Below are 18,025 nucleotides of genomic sequence, written 5' to 3' on the forward strand. Positions count from 1 at the left end.
TATATGTTGTTACAATAAATAATCAACTATGAATTTTTTAAAGCATAGTTAACCGGTAGTTAAGATTAGGTGCAGTTTGGTGAACTGGCAAATCCCACCACTGGCTGGCCCCACCCCCGCCCATTTTTCAGCCTGTTTTTTGGGCCGTTTTCAGGCCACTTTGTGGGTTGTTTTTGAGCCATTTTCAGGCCGTTTTTCAGGCCGTTTTCAGGCCGTTTTTGGCCTGGAAAATGGCCTGAAAAAAAATGGCCCTTAAAATGGCCGAGAAAATGACCCCAAAACAGGCTGAAAAACGGGTGGGACGAGGCCAGCCAGTGGTAAGATGAGCCCTAACTAGATGAATCCTACCTCTTCCTTTGAGGTGAGTGGCCAGGAGGCAGAGCTGGGTGTGATGAGTGACGTTATCCACCCAGTCACATGACCAACCAGCCACACCTACCCCGCCATAGAACTGGTTGTTAAAAAATTTGCAGCCCACCACTGCCAACAGGATAATGATTGTTACTACCAGTAGTAGGTTTGTAAAGTAGGCTTGTAAGATTTACTGTTGAGAATGCAAAAAAAAGCTGATCAACACAAAAATGCAGTCCTTCATGTAACTTGAGTAGAAGCTGCTTAGAGCTTTCAAGATTCTTTTCTTGTGCGTATTCCTCCGAGTGAGTTTTTCACTCCTGGGCCTGGGCATGTCCCTGCAATTTTCTTGGAGTGATTTTTGGAAGTGGTTCGCCATTGCCTCCTTCCAAGGCAATGACTCGCCCAGGATCACCAACTGGCTTCGTGCCTAAGGCAAGACTAGAACTCATAGTGTCCCAGTTTCTAGGTGCTGCCTTAACAACTACACTAAATTGGCTCCTCAAAGTGTACAATATCGGTATATGAAATAAAATCCAATAATATATACCAGCTAAGTGTAAATTGGTATGATACAGACCCCAAGTGCCTAACCATAATCCCAAATGCATAACAATTCCCAACAGTGTCACACTCCTGATAATTTTGGGACTGCTCTTAAAAGTGATTTACATTTTTTAAATATTTCAAAAATTGCATTTTGAAGAACGGAGACTTCAGCCATGTATCCATGCAGCCCTAGAGAGAAATGAATTGTGCAAAACTAATATCCCCCCACTTAGCCGTTCGGAAGCATGCAAATGAGAATAGATAAAAAGGTACCACTTTGTGGGAAGGTAACAGCATTCCATGTGCCTTTGGCATATAGCTAGGCTGACCACAGAAATCGTCCTCGGAGAACACCGCTAAGAAACAGAGATGAGCATCACACACACACACACCCTAGAATTGGACATGACTGGACAGGAAAACCTTTAGATTTTATATCAGGGGTGTCAAACTCAAGGCCCAGGGGTCAGATCCGGGGTGTTTAGATCTGGAAACACCCTGGAAACAGCGAAGGACCGGCCCACAGTGCCTCTGCCAGTGAAAACTGAGCTTGGGAGGGCCACGGGCGGCCCCCCCGAGCTCCATTTTTACTGGTAGACGGTTGCAGGAGGCCATCGTAACCGAAAACTGAGCTCAGGAGCCCGTTTTCACTGGCAAAATGCTCGGGCTGCCCACAGGCGCCCTCAACACGAGTGATGTTGAACTGGCCACACCCACCTTGGCCACGCCCACCCTGGCCCCCGATGTGCCCCTCAATGAAATTAAGTTTGATACCCCTGTTTTATACAATCTTGTCTGCGTTTACCCACTAAAGAAATTCTTCCAGGGCCGTGGCTAATTCTCCCTGCCTGTACTGAGATGCCAGGTCCTTCTTGCTACTCCTGTGATTGGAAAGAAAGGACAAGCGGTTGCAATTAAAAATTGGGGATTTTTTTTTAAAAAAACCACCTTGCTCTTTCCCCACCAGTATCACATGAGCTCCAAACAGAATCAGAACTAATGGTACTGTTGCGCCCAGGAGGGGGATCGTTTTCATTGGATTTACGTTAGTTCCAATTTTGGAAAGGAACAGTCATCTTTGTATATCCAAGGCCGTCTTGCCACAGATAAGCACTGCATATGAATCAGCAAAAATAAAGGCTTAGTGGACCACCCATGGTCTCTGACTCACCTGTTTTAAACAGCCGTACTAGACCACACTCCTTTATAAAGAACCTTTGAACAAGCTGTCTTAAGTCATGTTGACTTCAAACAATGGTCTTAGTTAAATCTACCATTAATGAGAGTACAGACTTAAGCTGGTCCTCTCCTTTTAAAAATACCACTCTTTTGCTTACACTTTCAAAGGGTGTAACACTTCAGATTTATATGTATTGCATCATCCATTGTCTTGGCCTATCAAAACAAGAGAGCACAATGTTTAATTTAAAACTTTGCAAATCTGCCCTTGCTCGTTTTGAATAGCAGTTTGCAAAACACAGGTGCCAGACTATAAAAGAGACGAGGACAGTTTCTTATCCGTAGGGAGAACGGCTTGCACGTTTGAGGCATCGCTGGTTCACGAGAAAAATCTCTAGGTAAATTCTATCTTGACATAACTGAATATTTATATATCTTAATTTCACTTAGACAGCTAAGGTTCTGTTTGTTTGAAGCCTGAACTGGACAACAATTAGCTCTCAAGATGTCCTTAGACTCTCATTCCCATCTTCTCTAGCTAGTATGCCCAGTAGTGAGGGGATAATGGGAGTTATAGTCCAAGATCATCCAAAGGACTGCATGTCAATCATGCCTGCTTTAAGGGAATAGCTTTTAAGAGTGCTTTTAAAAGGAACTTTTGAAATAGAGCTCAAAAACTGATCTGTTTTTTAAGCTGATAATTTTGTTCATTGGATTAAATTGAGTATAATGTAAGAATGTTTCTGCTGTAATTACAGGAACGGTTTCTCAAATCAGAGGGTTTCATATTATGAAATGCAATTCTAATCTATATTTATTCCAGAATCTTTACTGCAGATAAGTTTTTGGAGTGTTCTCTAAACATAATGCAAAAACAATAAAGGCTCTTGGACAATGTTTTAAATAAACTAAGAAGCATAGAAACATCATGAAATTTATTTCTTATGAGCTACTCCTGGAAATGTGTAATATTTACTAATTCATATTTATTCAAGTGCTAAAAATATTCTGTTAAACATTGTGTATTTATAAAATCAAATTAAGACTTGCCTTTAAAGTAAAATTTAGCTCTTCATCAGGAAACACTAAAGATTTTGGAAGTAAGCTTAAATAAAGTTTGTAGGTACATGTATTCTTTACTTAATGAGTTAATACTTAAGCATAATTCAACATTTTAATGACAAATTAAATTTTAATGACAAATGAAGCCTGTTTTAATTATTTACTGATTAGGCTTATAATGACATTTAGTATTTGCATTCTACTGTGATATAAGAAATTATTCTTTTTTAAAATATGAGGTATTCAAAGAACTTTCAGCGTAGGACTTAACATCAATAATCAAACAGATATTTGGACTTCCGGTTTGTCGGCTTCGCGAGCGGCAGGGATTTGCGAAGCTGCGCGATCCCTGCCGCGCTAGCCGTTTTTGGGGCTCCGACCCAGCCGGGTACGGAGCTAGGCTGCCCTGCAGGGGCAGCTGAAGGTAGGGGATCCGGAGAAGGGTTTGGGGTGCTGCAGACCCCTCCCTGGCCGGCAGAACCCCTTTTCCCAGGACGGTGCAGCGGCGGTCCGTAATGGCCGCCACAAAGAAGCTGGCAGCCGGTAAGAATGCGCAGGAGGAAGTGGAGAAAGTGATTGAGAGGAGAAAGTTTTCTTGGCTCCTAGGACTCTAAGACATATTTAATAAAATTCCTGAAAAGTATGACTTTCTGAATAATACCTGCCAGAAGAGGAAAAAAGCGGCTGCTTGAAGGTGCTGAAAGGATAGCTTTCCCTCTTTTCCTACGGAATAAATAACTGGATATTAAGAAACCTATTTTTTAGGTGGAAATTGGTTTTAAGCGATGAGTGGGAAGAGAGGATTAAAAAGAAAATATTTGTATGCTAAGATTTGTTGGAGCAGATGCCTTAAGGATTTGAAGACTAGAATATATTGTAACAAGACTTTAAACAGATTTGGACTTTCTTTCTCTTTGATTGATATCACCCCAGAAGGAGAAAGTGAGAACTCTGCCTTGGTTTGGACTGATTGATAACTTTGGGACTGTTTTATCTTTTTATTTTCTTTTGAATATTCTGGTTGTTGTAAGAAGAAAGAAGGAGAAAAGAAAAAAAAGATTTATAATGGCTCTTTCTGTTGAGGAACTAAGAAATGGTGTGGAAGAAGCTTTCCTTTTCTTAGAAATGGCGCTTACTAATTATCAACAAAAATTACAACAGATGAAGACAGCAGAGGAACAAGAAAGAAAGGAAGGAGCCATCTTTAATGAATCTCAGAATTTGATCCAGAAAAAGGAAGAGAGAAAGAAAAGAAAAGAAGAGAAAAGAAAGAAAACTAAAGGATTTAAGGACTTAAGATCTAAAAAACATTTAAGAAAGGGAAAAATAAAGTGCAAAACCAATATGATGATTGTAAACAAAGGGGAAAAGAAATACGACAGAGAAGGGAAGCCGGTAAGGCAGAGGCTAGAAGAAGGGGGTAGAAAGGTTTGTTGGGAAAAGAAAGAAAGGGAAAAGGTGGAGAAAAGCTACAACGTTTTGAAATTAAATGGAAAAAGGAATTTTTATGGATAATGGATAAAGTATAATTTTTTTTTTTAAAAAAAAGATTTTGCAAGGTACATAAGATGAGATGGTAGTATTGCAATGGTTTAAGAGTTGATAAGAGATTAAAATGTTAAAATGTTTAAAAATGATTGGTTTTAAAACTTAATAATAGGAGAGGTTTAGAATATTGTTTTAATTAAAGAGTTTAATAAAATTATGGTATTGATGTTATTATAAAATTTTTATTATAGTATTTCTTTTTAATATTTGGATTTATTCTCTAATTATGCACTTAATTATGTTGGATGTATTAGTTAGATAGAATGTACCAAGCAAAATCTGATTGGGTATTAGATATTATTTTAAAGATTAATTTGATTAACTTAGGGGGAGATAGAAAGGCATCATACTCTGATTAATGATTTCAGGAGAAACTGATTTTCTTTTTTTTTTCATAAGGGATGAGACAAAGGGATGATAAAAAATGGACAAAAGATACAAATATAATGATTTAAACTAAGATGATTAATTAAGGTAGAATTAAGAAGTGTGAAATATGTGGAGAAGTTAATATAGAAGGCTTAGAATGGTAAATAAAATAAGTAATGATATGTAAGATGAGCATGAATATAATTGAAGTCCATGAAGAGAGAGACACCTGGGTCCAAGTTACTTTCCAAAAAGATATTTTTTTATGTTTTGTGTGTTGTGTGTATATGTCTTTTTGGGGAGAATTGGTAAAAACTTGTAGAAATATAGAATGAGAATAATGGTAACTAAGTCAGAAAGAAACAGATGAAATAATAATAATGATATTGAATAAGAGTAAAGAGAAGTAAAGAGAAATTGAATAAGAGGTTTTGGTATATTATATGGAAATGGTTTAAAACAGAATCATAATTTATCTGACTTGTTAAATTTACAAAGGAAAAAGGTTTAAACATGTAATGAATAATGATAATTTGTGTGTTTTAAAAATTAATAAAACTTGTTTTAAAAAAATAATAATAATCAAACAGATATTTCTGCCTTCATGAAAACAACCCATAGGGATGTTTAATATGACCTTGTGTTTATTTGCTTTAGCTTTACAGGATGCCAGGAGGCGACATGGCCAAACCATTGCTAAATCATCAGAACGAGGACAGTAATTTAAGCCTGGCCCCAGCTTCTGGGAGCAGGACAATTGGGATTTTGGGAAGTGGCGACTTTGCACGCTCCTTGTCCATGCGCCTGGTGTGCTCAGGTTTCAAAGTGGTGGTCGGAAGCCGGAACCCAAAGCTCAACACCAGCCTCTTTCCTTCTGCAGTTGAAGTAACATGCCAGGCAGACGCCATAAAGAAGGCCGATATCATCTTTGTGGCAATTTTCAGAGAACACTACACCACGCTCTGTGACTACAACAACGAGCTTTCTGGCAAAGTACTGGTGGATGTTAGCAACAATGCTGAAATAAATCATCACAAAGAATCCAATGCAGAGTATCTAGCCTCGCTTTTGCCAGCCTGCACTGTGGTCAAAGGATTTAACGTCATTTCAGCCTGGACCCTGCAGTCGGGTCCCAGAGATGGGAACAAACAGGTAATGGTTGTTGTTTTTTTCCCCCTCCCTTTGGTACATTGTGGACATATCAGCATCTCTGGGATTCCGAGATTCTCCCCTCCTAGGAAGAAGTCGTAGTTTGTTCAACCAGTTTGTTCTGCGTAAGCTTCAGACCCAGACGAAGCCCATCGGAAACTGTGTGAATTTAGCTTGAGAAAAAAGGGAAAGCATCAACCGCTTCCACTGTGATGGGGGAAGATTCCAGTGGAGGAGGTTGATTGATTAACAACAGATCCTATCTCCCTTCCCATTCTGGCCCTGCCCTCCCCAACTTTAATTGGCTTTTAGCAATTGGATTCATTTATTTATGATATACTGTGTATTTGTGTGTGTGTGTGTGTGTGTGTATACAGATACAGACACACATCTCTCATCATACATGTATGATTGTTAAGTCATCAGAGTTACCTTGTGTGGGATGGGCAACCATTTTTTTTCTTTTAACCACCCTGTAATCCCTTGCAATGAGCTGGAATCAGGGTGACTAAACAGAGCTGAGCATTTACTGGCTGGATGCCCTTCTTGATGCCTGTGCAGAGTTCACAGCAGATATTTTTTTTCTTTGCTTCCAAAGAGAGAAATACCTGCTGCTACCAAGGATTGAACTCACAGCCTCCTGCTTGTGAAGCCTGAGCTCTACCTCTACACCAACACGCCGCCATCAGGCTGATCATCTTATGCATATATATAATGACTAAGAATGTGTAATTAGCATGCCCGTATGAATATCTGAATTATTTTTACTACCCAGATTGTTGCAGTCTTGCATATAGTTCTGCACCTCAAGGCCCGGGCATCAAATTCTGACTGGCCTTGTAACTGACATAGTCATTATTAGAGAAAATTATATTAAATTCATTAAAATTCATATAATCAAGTACTTCAATACCTTTTTAAGATCCCTCACCAGAAACCTCTTGTTGTTCATAATGGTTCACTGGGAAAAATGCTTATTTCTGCATTCAAGAATGAGGCTATCACAGGAAATAAAAGCATCCAAGAGCAGAAAAGAAAACGTTGTTAGGTTAATCATTTTTCACTGCTCTTCCTGCTGCTGCTGTTACCCATCTATCCACATTTATATCCTATCTTTCTCCTGAGAGCTCATACAATATACACGTGGATTTCCACTCATTTGACTCTGTGCAGTAGGTTGGAGAGAAAGGGAATGGCCCCACATCAGCAGTGAATCCCATGGTTGAATAGGAATTGAAAGCTGAGCTTCTCTGGTCCAAATCTCAAAACTTAACCACTAGGCAACCCTATGCTGCTAAGATTCCTTTGATTGCGCCACTGCCTTGGATTCCTGGTTACAATTTCCCTCCCCGCACTTTTCGTTGCAGGTCTTCATTTGCTCTGACAACCAAGAAGCCAAACAGGCTGTTGCTGAAATTGCTCATGCCCTGGGCTTCAAACCGGTGGACATGGGTGCCTTGTTCTCAGCTCGGGAAATAGAGAATATCCCCCTGCGTCTCCTCCCTGCCTGGAAGATCCCTGTCTTCTTGGCCCTGGGCCTCTTCCTCTGCTTCTACACCTACAACTTCATCCGGCAAGTCTTGCATCCTTACATTAGAGAGAAGAAGAACAAATTCTACAAGATCCCTGTGGAGATCGTCAACACCACCTTGCCTTGCGTGGCCTACGTCATGCTGTCCCTGGTCTACCTTCCTGGAGTGCTCGCAGCCATCTTTCAGCTGTACCACTGCACAAAGTACCGGCGTTTCCCTGACTGGCTCGACCAGTGGCTACAACACCGGAAGCAGATAGGCCTCCTGAGCTTTTTCTGCGCAGCATTGCATGCTGCCTACAGTCTGTGCCTACCCATGCGCCGGTCTCACCGCTATCTGTTGCTCAACGAGGCGGTCAAGCAGGTATGGTACTCCCAGGAAAGGAGATTGGAAAACTGGCTGCTTACTCCTTTCATTGCGTGATCTTAGGAATCCCTGGCTCCGCTGCTTCATTCCAAATTGCCTCAATCCAGCAGCAGGCAAGCTTGGGATAGCTTAGGGTTGTCAAACTTGATTTCATTGAGGACCACATCAAGGTTGTGTTTGACCTGAGGGGGGTAAGAATATGTGTGTGGCCAGGGTGGGAGTGCACAGCTTGATGTCGCTCATTGAGGCTCCATTTTTGGCTGCAACAGCCTCCTGTAGCTCTCTGCCACAAAAATGGAGCTCGGGAGGGCTGCATGTGGCCTCTCCAAGCTCCCTTTCTACTGGCAGAGGCACCGTGGGCCAATCCTTTGCTGTTTCCAGGGTGGGCCTGCAGGCCAGATCTAAGCACCCTATGGGCCAGATCCGGCCCCCAGACTTTGAGTTTGACTCCCCTGTGATAGCTGGTGGGCTATATAGATAATCCTTGACTTACAATAATTTGTTTAGTGACCAAAGTTACAACATAACTGAAAAAGTGACTTACAACCCTTTATCATATGACCCTAGCAGCATCCCCCATGGTCACATGATCAACATTCAGGTGCTTAGCAGCTGGTTCATATTTATGACGGTTGCAGTATCCCGGTATCATGTGATCACCTTTTGCGGTCTTCTGACAAGCAAAGTCAATGAGGAAGCCAGATTCACTTAATAACTGGGTAACTGGACAACCGTTGCAAGAAAGGTGGTGAAATGGGGAAAATTCACTTAACAACTCTTAGTAACAGAAATTTTGGGCTCAATTGCAGTCATAAATCAAGGACTACCCATAGTTATATTTTGGCAGGATGGGAGCACCAGTAGGTGGAGTAGAGTGGTGATACAAAATGGGCAGGATCAGAATGCCATGGGAGCCTCCTCTTAGATTTGGGAGTGAAAGAGTTTGGAGATTGTTACTTTAAGGAGACAGAAAAACTTCACTAAGCTTCTATCAGGATTAACCCTACAGTTTTTAAATATTCTCAGAAGGGCTTCATTGATTAAGAAGAGCTTAAGCCCACATTCAGTCCTGGAAGTTTGGATTGCCCACTATTCACTCTTTCTTTAGTTGTAATCAAAAGAAGAAAATATTTGTAGCTCAAGGTTGAACTGTGTGGTCTTGGCGCTCTCTAAGCTTGGTTGTTTTCTTGCAAATATTTCATTAGCACTAATTATACCGTGTTTCTCCAACAATATGCCCTCCCCAATAGGAAGACCCAGCATGTTTTCTAGGCATAAAATGAAATTAAGCCCTTCCCCCCAAATTTAGGCCTAGTTTAAAACATGTGAAATTGGGGGGGAAGGCGGGGGGAAACTTGCCATTAGGAGTGCCCCGCGGGCAGGTACGCCTCACCATCAGCCGCTCCTAACACCATGGTGGAGCACGGAGGGCTCCCTTACCCCTCCCTTACCTGGGTCAGCAGGTGGGTGGTGGCGTGGATGTCCAGCAGCGTTTCAGCTGCTTCTCAGGCCTCCGTAGCTTCCACGGTTCCCACCGGTGCTGGCGCCTCTCTCGCCAGCACTGTCTCCAACAACAGCATCTGAGTCGCTCCCGCTTTTCCCCCGTCCCCATAACAACAGGAAAAAAAAGATTTTGAGGTACCTGGGAGTGCCGCGTGCTGCATTTTGGTTTAATCCCGAGCGGCTGGGTGGGTGTGAGAAGAGCCGAGCGAGTGTCTCTGCTGCTGCTACCCTTGGTGCTCCAGCCTTGGGCTCTGCAAGTTTGCAAAAGTCCCAGTGCGCAGCCCGATCCTGCATTCCAAGCGCCCAGGCTGAGCTGCAGCTGTCCCTCTCTTGCCAGCACCATCTCCAATAACAGTGGCGGGAACCGTGGAAGCATTTCAGCCTCAGGCTCTGCAAGTTTGCAAAAGTCCAAGCGCCCAGGCCGAGCTGCAGCTGTCCCTCTCTCTCCAGTGCCATCTCCAATAACAGCGGCAGCAGCAGGGGGAACCATGGAAGCATTTCAGCCACTTCTCAGGTGGGGGAGCTGCCTCCGTAACTCCACGGTTCCTGCTGCGCCCGCTGTTATTGGGCTGTGGCGAGAGAGGGACAGCTGCAGCACCTGGGCGCTTGAATGCAGGAGACGCGCGGACTTTTCCAAACTTGCAGAGCCCGAGGCTGGAGCACCAAGGGTAGCAGCAGCAGAGACGCTCGCCGGCTCTTCTCACGCCACCCAGCCGCTCGGTTAAACCCAGCCGCGCGCTCCCAGGTACCTCAAAATCTTTTTTTCCTGTTGTTACGGGGACGGGGGAAAGCAGGAACGACTCAGACGCTGTTGTTGGAGACGGCGCTGGTGCATGGGGGGGGGAGAAATTAATTCAGCCCCGAAAAGACGTCCTAGCCGTTTTTTCGGGGCTTAAAAAGAAAATAGGGCCCAGCCTTATTTTGTGAGAAACACGGTATTACCTACTTTGGTAATGAAACACTTGCAAGAAAACAAGCTCAGAGCCCATTGTTGTGATCAGTGGTGGGATTCAATTTTTTTCACTACTGGTTCTGTGGGTGTGGCTTGGTGGGCGTGGCAGGGAAAGGATACTGTAAAATCTCCAGTCAGAGGTGGTATTTGCCGGTTCTCCAAACTACTCAAAATTTTCACTACAGGTTCTCCAGAACTGGTCAGAACCTGCTGAATACCATCTCTGGTTGTGATGTTTGTACAATTAAAAGATACAAAATTGGGGTTCGTTCTGGCATTTTGTTCTGATTAACCATGCTGTCTTATTTAGATAGAACTGGCTGAGCTTTGCAACAAAACATGAGATTTTAGTCCACTTCCACTCTCATTTTCTGGATTTTCCATCCCAAAAATTAGTTTAGGCTTCTAAGCATTTCCCAAAGAAATGAATGATTCAGCCCAGTTTCCCATTCTCCAAGGACGAAAAGGAGATCCTGAACATAGCATTCACATGAGCCAGTAGGAGGAAAGCTGGGTTAGAAGGTGAACTGGAACTGGAATCCTGTGTGAACTGGATTCCTGGTTTTCCTTTGCCCTTCTGAGAAGTTAGAAAAGTGGTTTCTTTCTGGGTGGAAGTCAAGATCCATGCCTAACCTCAACATCTCAGGTGTGAGTAGATGATTTCTATGGAACACTTTGATAGAATGATTTCACTCCAGTTTCTAAATTAGCACTGGTTGTTTCATATATCAGGCCAGGCCAGAACATTCAGAGTCTTGCACTGATGAGGTTACCTAGTTTGGTAATGAAATATCTGCTAGAAAACTACCAAGCTCAAGAGAACAGCAAAGACCCCATAGTTCAACCCTGAACTACCAGTATTTTTTTCCTATCAGTATAGATTCTAAACTTGATGAAGTTTCATTGAGGCCATTGGACCTCAGTACTACTTAAGTAAGTGAATAAGAGATGCAGTGTAAAACAACAAGATTTTTCATTCCACGCTAGCTTGCCTGCATGATCTTTTGCCCAGTCGCCTTCCTGTATTTGCTGCTAGGAACACAGTATCCCCACCCCAGCTTTTAATTCTGCTCCTGTTTCTTTTTGGTGATTTTTGTAAATAAATCTCAGGCAAGTTTTCCTGGCCTGTTTGTTTCTCTTATGCTAGTTATTTCTCTCCCCCCGGTTTCATGAATCACATTGATTTAACAGAATAAATGGAAGGAGCTAAGTGTCATTCTCTGTAATATAGTACAAATCCCATTTCTGGGAGGTTTTTTTTTTTTTCCATTAGCCTGAAGACTTCTCTCCTAAAAGCATTTAAACCAAATCCCATTAAGCCCCTTAAGCAGCCCAGCATTCAAAGAGTGATGCTTTTGTGGTCTTTGCTTGAAACTGGAGCCGCTTTGCCATTTTTAACTGTATCTTTCAAATGGCAAAGTGTGGTTTGATCTTCCGGGCACCAAGTTCCTAGCACATCCCTCCAGAGGTCGGTGAACATTATAGACATTGTTTTCTTTCTGCCACATTTCAACTATATGGGGAAATCAGTTTGGTGGCTCCCATACATGTGACTGGGTTTAGAATAATAGTTATGTTGCCAATCCAGCTGTCAGTCTCATCCAGACACCTATGTGGGACTGTAAGTGGGATTCACTCTTTTTATTGGCACCAGATCGTAAGTGAAGATAAGTGGGGGATACAATCATGCAGCAGAACTAAATTCATATTTTTGCTTCAAGCCACATGTGTCCCCCAGGAAAAGGAATCGGTCAAATCTTGCTGGTTGAAAAAAGTTTTTGCCCAGCCCTAAGCCTCATGGCACAATTACAAAGTTTAACTGAGCTCTGAAGCTTTTTCTTTGCAATATTTTTACGCTATGTTATACAGTTGTTGATTGGATTGATACATGTACATCTCTAGGAAAGTCGTTTCCAAACAGATCGTGATCCAGAAAGAATTTCCTTTCAGCCTACAAGTAGCAAAACCCTAAGTAAACTTAGATGCCAATAAGTGACTTAAAGAAAACTTTTGGAGGACAATACTAAAAATCCAACACACGCGCACGCAGCGTGCTTCATTGAAAACACAGGTGAACACTCCTTTTATCCAGTATTAAGAGCAATAGGAAGCAAGCTGTAGATGATAGCCAGTGGCACAACTGAAAGACTTGTACTTCAGTTGTGGGAGTCAACCACGTGCCAGCTTAAACTATTTAAACTTCACTATCATTGATGAATGATTACGAAACAGCTCCATACTATGTATGCAAGCTGTGTGAAGCTGCCTAGGGCGATGGTAAGAGCGGGCCAAAACTGACTGTTGGAACCCTTGTGACTATTTCCAGTTATGAAAAAAAATCCCGCTCCTATTTCTTCATGTCAAATGGAGGTTAAGAATCAGTATCTGATCAGGAAAAAAAGCTGGATGAAGACAAGCTTCCTTTGTCCAGAGTTTCCAGATATCCTGCAGCTGGCAGACATTATATGGAGATTAAGCCCTCCCTCGAGCATTATTCGGTTTGCCATCCTGTTTCCAATTTCTTAGTTTATTCAACATGACTTTGCCACTTATACTTTCAGGTGGAGAAGAGAACAGACGCCTGGGTGGAAGAGGAAGTCTGGAGGATGGAGATATACATCTCTTTTGGCATCATGGCTCTGGGCTTGCTCTCGTTACTTGCCATAACCTCCCTTCCATCCATCTCTAACTCACTCAACTGGAGGGAATTCAGCTTCGTTCAAGTAAGTGCCACCGTTCAAGGTTGTTGTTCAGAAAGAAAGAATTCTTGAAGCTAGGCTGGTGTTGAAGGAGACCTTGCTCTTGGGTCCATTCAGTATACACACAAAGAATTTCATCGCTATCCAGCCTTGTTGTTAACCACCATAGATAAATATATCTTCTGTGGCAGCATCCTTGGAATGGAGAACCAACATGCTAATGAGGCCCACATAAATAGGGGGTAGAATGCCTTTGGCTCCAAATTACCATCCTGTGACTTTTACAGGGAATCTTCCAGCTGCACGAAAATTGTACAGCGCTGAATTAAATAGTCCTAGATGAGTTGAATTCCACCCTGTGCTCTGAGCAAGATAGAAAGTAGAATCCAAAAAACTCAAATTATTACATGATGTTGACGACTGGCCATCCAGATTTTGTCCAATTCAAGGCAGCATATATTCATAACTATTACGTCCCCACCTCCTGTTTTCTGTACAACAACAACAACAACAACAACGACCTTGTGAGGTTGGGGGGCTGAAAAGAGTGAGTGGCCCAAAGTCACTTGGCTCTTTTGACTAAGTGGGGATTAAATTAAGACCAAAAGCCTTGGGATCCCCTAAGAAGTTCAGTCACTTGGGGAGGGGAGGGTTGGTGGCTATAGAAAAACATCTGTCTCAACAGAGCTCCTTAATAATAACAGCTTTACAGCTTTAAAGTCCCTTTGGGCAGCAAAGGTGACTATTTCAGTGATGGCAAAATTCCACAAAGCATACAAGTGTACCAAGAAGATCCTGTAGTGCAGGACTCCCCAATGTGTGGGCCACGGGCCACTACCTCTTGGCCACTGAGCCTCATGAGTGGCTGGCCAGTGGGCACGTGTGTGTGTGTGCACACACCACCCACTCGTGCTAGTGTTGCATGAGTGCTGTGCGGATGCTACTGTCACCGTGGGCGCTGCCATCGCCACGAGCATCACATGCTCACCACCCCATTCGCTTGTGCGCATAAAGGCGCCTGCCCCTCTCTCCCTCCAGACCGCCAACCCAGAAAGGTTGGGGGACTGTGCTGTAGTGTACCAAGAAGTTTTCCTGTAGGAAATCCGTTTCCTTGGTTTCAACAGAGACATTGGTTCACTACAACCTTCAACTGACATCCAGTGGGCTGCTCTGGTGAAGAAGTTGCAGGCATTCCCCATGGCTGAAGAAAACAAGGGAAACAGAAAGGGATACTGGTGAATAAAACCGGTTGATTCTAAGAAGAGAGAGGGGTTTTTTTTTCCTACCCAGAGCTGTCTCCTTGTCAAAAGAGATCCTAGCAAGAAGCTACTCCAGTTTAATGAGAGAGAGATTTAGCTTTCATGAGAAAAAGACCAGAGCACTGCAAAAGAAAAAGAAAAATCACCCAGAATATAAATAGATTTCCCTGGTCTTGAAACAAGTCCTAATTTTCTAACAGAATCAAACAATGTCACCAATTACTTCTGTACATCCACTTAGGTTAGTCTGTCTGTTTCCTGCTCTGACATGGCTTTCTGGGCTCTTGTTCTGATTACAGCACTCCTGTAATAAGCCAGAAAGGCAAAATCCTTTCAAGGTCAATGCTAATGACTCTCTTTGACAGGCAAGGAATCTTTCTGCCAAACAGCCTTGTGCGCTTTCAGAGATGGCTGTGGTGGTACCATTGTGTGTAATAAGATAATGCGAAATACATAAAAGACTAACTGAAAAAAACCATGATCCTTTCAGGAAGGATGCTTATTCTTCTTAGGACTAAAGCCCTGGTTTTGTTCTAATTATGATTTGCTGGATACAGTTAAGTCACAGTGACTGGATTCAGCCGCACCAAGGCATATAAGCAAAGGGGAAATCCATACGTGCATGGATTTGCTTAAATGTATCAACGTAAATAATAACAAAGGTTGATCCTTTTGATTTTATTATTATTTTTTTTGCATTGGCTGAGGCTTTGCTAAAAGATTACAACATCCAAAAGTTATTGCCCCACGTTAGGTATTTTGATTCAAGGTATATGTTGGGTTAGGTCTGAAGGAGGTTAGGTGATACTTGAACTAAGAGCCCTGTTAACTTAGCTACATATATCTCTTAATGTGCGGATTTATGACACGAAGATTGAAGCAATCTGAAAGATTTCAGCCACGTCAGCCTCAGACCTTCCAAGTGGCAACTGCTCGTAAACCAGACAAGTATTTCATATTACCAGTTGCTGCTCCTTACTGATATTTGCTCAATCCTCCTTTTCTAGAAGAAATGTCATAATGATTCTTTTTTTAAAAAAAAGAATGCACTGCCTTCCCTTTTTTATTTAGAACAGTGTTCCAGCAGAAAGGCCAAATCCATCTATTACAATTCAACACAGGGCAAGATGTTTCAATGTATGTCAGCCTTGCATATTTACAAATTACTTATTTTAAAAGTCAAAGCAAGCCAGATTTGCAATCTGATATATCATTTGGGACTCTGACGGTCTCAAATGATATATTCGATTTATAACCTATATTAGTAACAGTCCCTGACTGTGTCATTACAAACACAGGCCTCCTTCACATCTTTGGCTAATGAGGAGAGAGCTCAGGCCAACATTTAGCTTTATCTCCATCCAGTTTGAAGCACACCTCAACATTTAGCTCAACCAATCTCTACCAGATTATACCTTGAGTCTTTTCAAGGGGCAGAACTGAACCTTTTGCATCCATGATGTGCTCAGTTTACAAATAGTAATGGGATCAGAGTTTCTCCCAGAGCTTTCCCATTTCCTCTATCACTACTATTTTTCAAAATCTTATTGGACTTGAGGTGTAGGTGCCCATTGCTGATCTAAATAACTGAAAAGGGCTTGACTATATCCTAACAAAATTAACAGTTATGTGTTCATTAACGTCTACAGAATTAATATGATCACATTTCAGGGACATTTTTCATGTGTAATTTAATGGCTTGTGGGTTTACTTGGGACTAAATTCTGTTAAGTCAAGGGATTCAGTGCTAAATGACTGCAGTGAATCAGGATAAATATCCAGATATGGATGTATGTTTGAAGTGGAGCAGGGATGTCAAACTCAAGGACCACGGGCCAGATCCAAACCTCAGGGTGCTTAAATATGGCCCACAAGGGCACCCTGGAAACATCAAAGGACTGGCCCACGGTGCCTCTGCCAGTGAAAACTGAGCTCAGGAGGGCTGTGTGCAGCTCTCCCAAGCTCCGTTTTAGGCTAGGACTGCTTCCTGCAACCCTCTGCCAGCAAAAACAGAGCTCGGGAGGGCCAAGCTCCATTTTCGCTGGCAGAGCGGTCAAGCCACCACAGGCACCTCCGACACAAGTGGCGTCAAGCTGGCCACGCCCAGCCAGCCCCCCAGCCCCGAGGTCAAACACAACCCTGTTGTGGCCCTCAATGAAATCTAGTTTGACAACCCTGAGGTAGAATATAAAAGTTAACGTTACAGAAAATAACAGGTCTTTATTCCTCCCTATTTTTTTCAGTCTACCCTTGGTTTCGTTGCTCTGGTGATCAGCACATTCCACACCTTGACTTATGGCTGGACAAGAGCCTTTGACGAAAACCAATACAAGTTTTACCTGCCTCCCACTTTCACCCTCACCCTCCTAGTACCATGCACCATAATCCTAGCTAAGCTCTTTTTCAACTTTCCTTGTATGAGCCAAAGACTGCAGCGCATCAGGAGTGGGTGGGAGCGGACCAGGTATGTCAAGTTCACGTTGCCGAGAGCATCGGGGGAATTTTCCAGTGGAGAAAGCAGCAGCACTGTGTGATGCTGATGAACCTCTCTTTCCATTACAATTGTGAAGAAGCATTATGATTCTGTTTTTATTGCGTGCGTTGTTTTTTTTTTTTTTAAGCCTACTTGGGATCATTAAATCGTGGGCAATATCTTATTTCAGGAGAAAGGTATAGAGCAGGGGTCCCCAACCACCGGTCCGCAGACCGGTACCGGTCCATGGAACAAGTCCTACCGGGTCGCTGGTTTGCTGGGCGCCGCCATCTTTTTTTGATGAAAAAGTGCTTCCGGTGAGCTTTTCCGGGTAGAAAGCTCACCGGAAGCACTTTTTTCTCAAAAAAAGATGGCGGCGCCCAGCGCTTCCGGTGAGCTTTTCCGGGTAGAAAGCCATTTCTACCCGGAAAAGCTCACCGGAAGCTCTGGCGCCATATCTTTTTTGATGAAAACGTGCTTCCGTGAGGTCACCGGAAGCACTTTTTCATCAAAACAAGATGGCGGCGCCCAGCTAATGCCGGTACCGGGCCGCGCCATAAAAAAGGTTGGGGATACCGGACCGCGGCATAAGAAAGGTTGGGGATCACTAGTATAGAGGTAACATTAAGAATACGCGGATAAAAGTTCTAAGTTATAAAAAGGTTGCCTTAAAAACATCTGTGCAGAATTTTCACTTAGACCATTGAAACATACATAAGGAAACATAAGCATTCTGCTTATTCAATACAGGTAGAACACAACACTAGAAACGTTTTGTTTTTCTGATACGAGGTTTTGTTTTTTTTTCACAAGGCTGCAATCAGACCAACACTCACGAATAACATTTGGACTTCCTTCTGAACAGATTAGCTCCTTCTACAGCAGGGGTCTCCAACCTTGGCAACTTTAAGCCTGGAGGACTTCAACTCCCAGAATTCCCCAGCCAGTTTTTTAGGTTGGAGACCCCTGTTCTACAGGACATTTAGTTTGCTAATGTTGTTCACTAATAGATTAGCTAAGGAGATTCTCTAGCA

At 42.8% G+C, this 18,025-nt stretch overlaps 1 protein-coding gene across 4 annotated transcripts in view; it reads left to right on the top strand.

Moving 5' to 3' along the window:
• The window catches only part of STEAP3 (STEAP3 metalloreductase), a 65,560-nt gene extending 48,467 nt beyond the window's left edge, over window positions 1–17,093 (top strand). For 3 of the 4 annotated variants that reach the window (XM_087950153.1, XM_087950152.1, XM_087950154.1), the window contains exons 2-5: window positions 5,716–6,210; window positions 7,575–8,102; window positions 13,122–13,283; window positions 16,762–17,093. In XM_087950153.1, the coding sequence (XP_087806279.1) occupies window positions 5,725–6,210; window positions 7,575–8,102; window positions 13,122–13,283; window positions 16,762–17,052 (1,467 nt within the window). In that variant the 5' untranslated portion in view covers window positions 5,716–5,724 and the 3' untranslated portion in view covers window positions 17,053–17,093. Of the gene's footprint in view, window positions 1–2,365; window positions 2,478–5,715; window positions 6,211–7,574; window positions 8,103–13,121; window positions 13,284–16,761 lie in introns of those variants that run through there. The other variant, XM_087950155.1, reaches the window with a different exon arrangement.
• Window positions 17,094–18,025: the final 932 nt, after the last annotated feature.

This window comes from Notechis scutatus, chromosome 1 (genome assembly GCF_049901735.1).
Source record: "Notechis scutatus isolate UNSWTSFEM ecotype Mainland chromosome 1, rNotScu1.2, whole genome shotgun sequence".
In the NCBI taxonomy this organism is placed as follows: Eukaryota; Metazoa; Chordata; class Lepidosauria; order Squamata; family Elapidae; genus Notechis; species Notechis scutatus.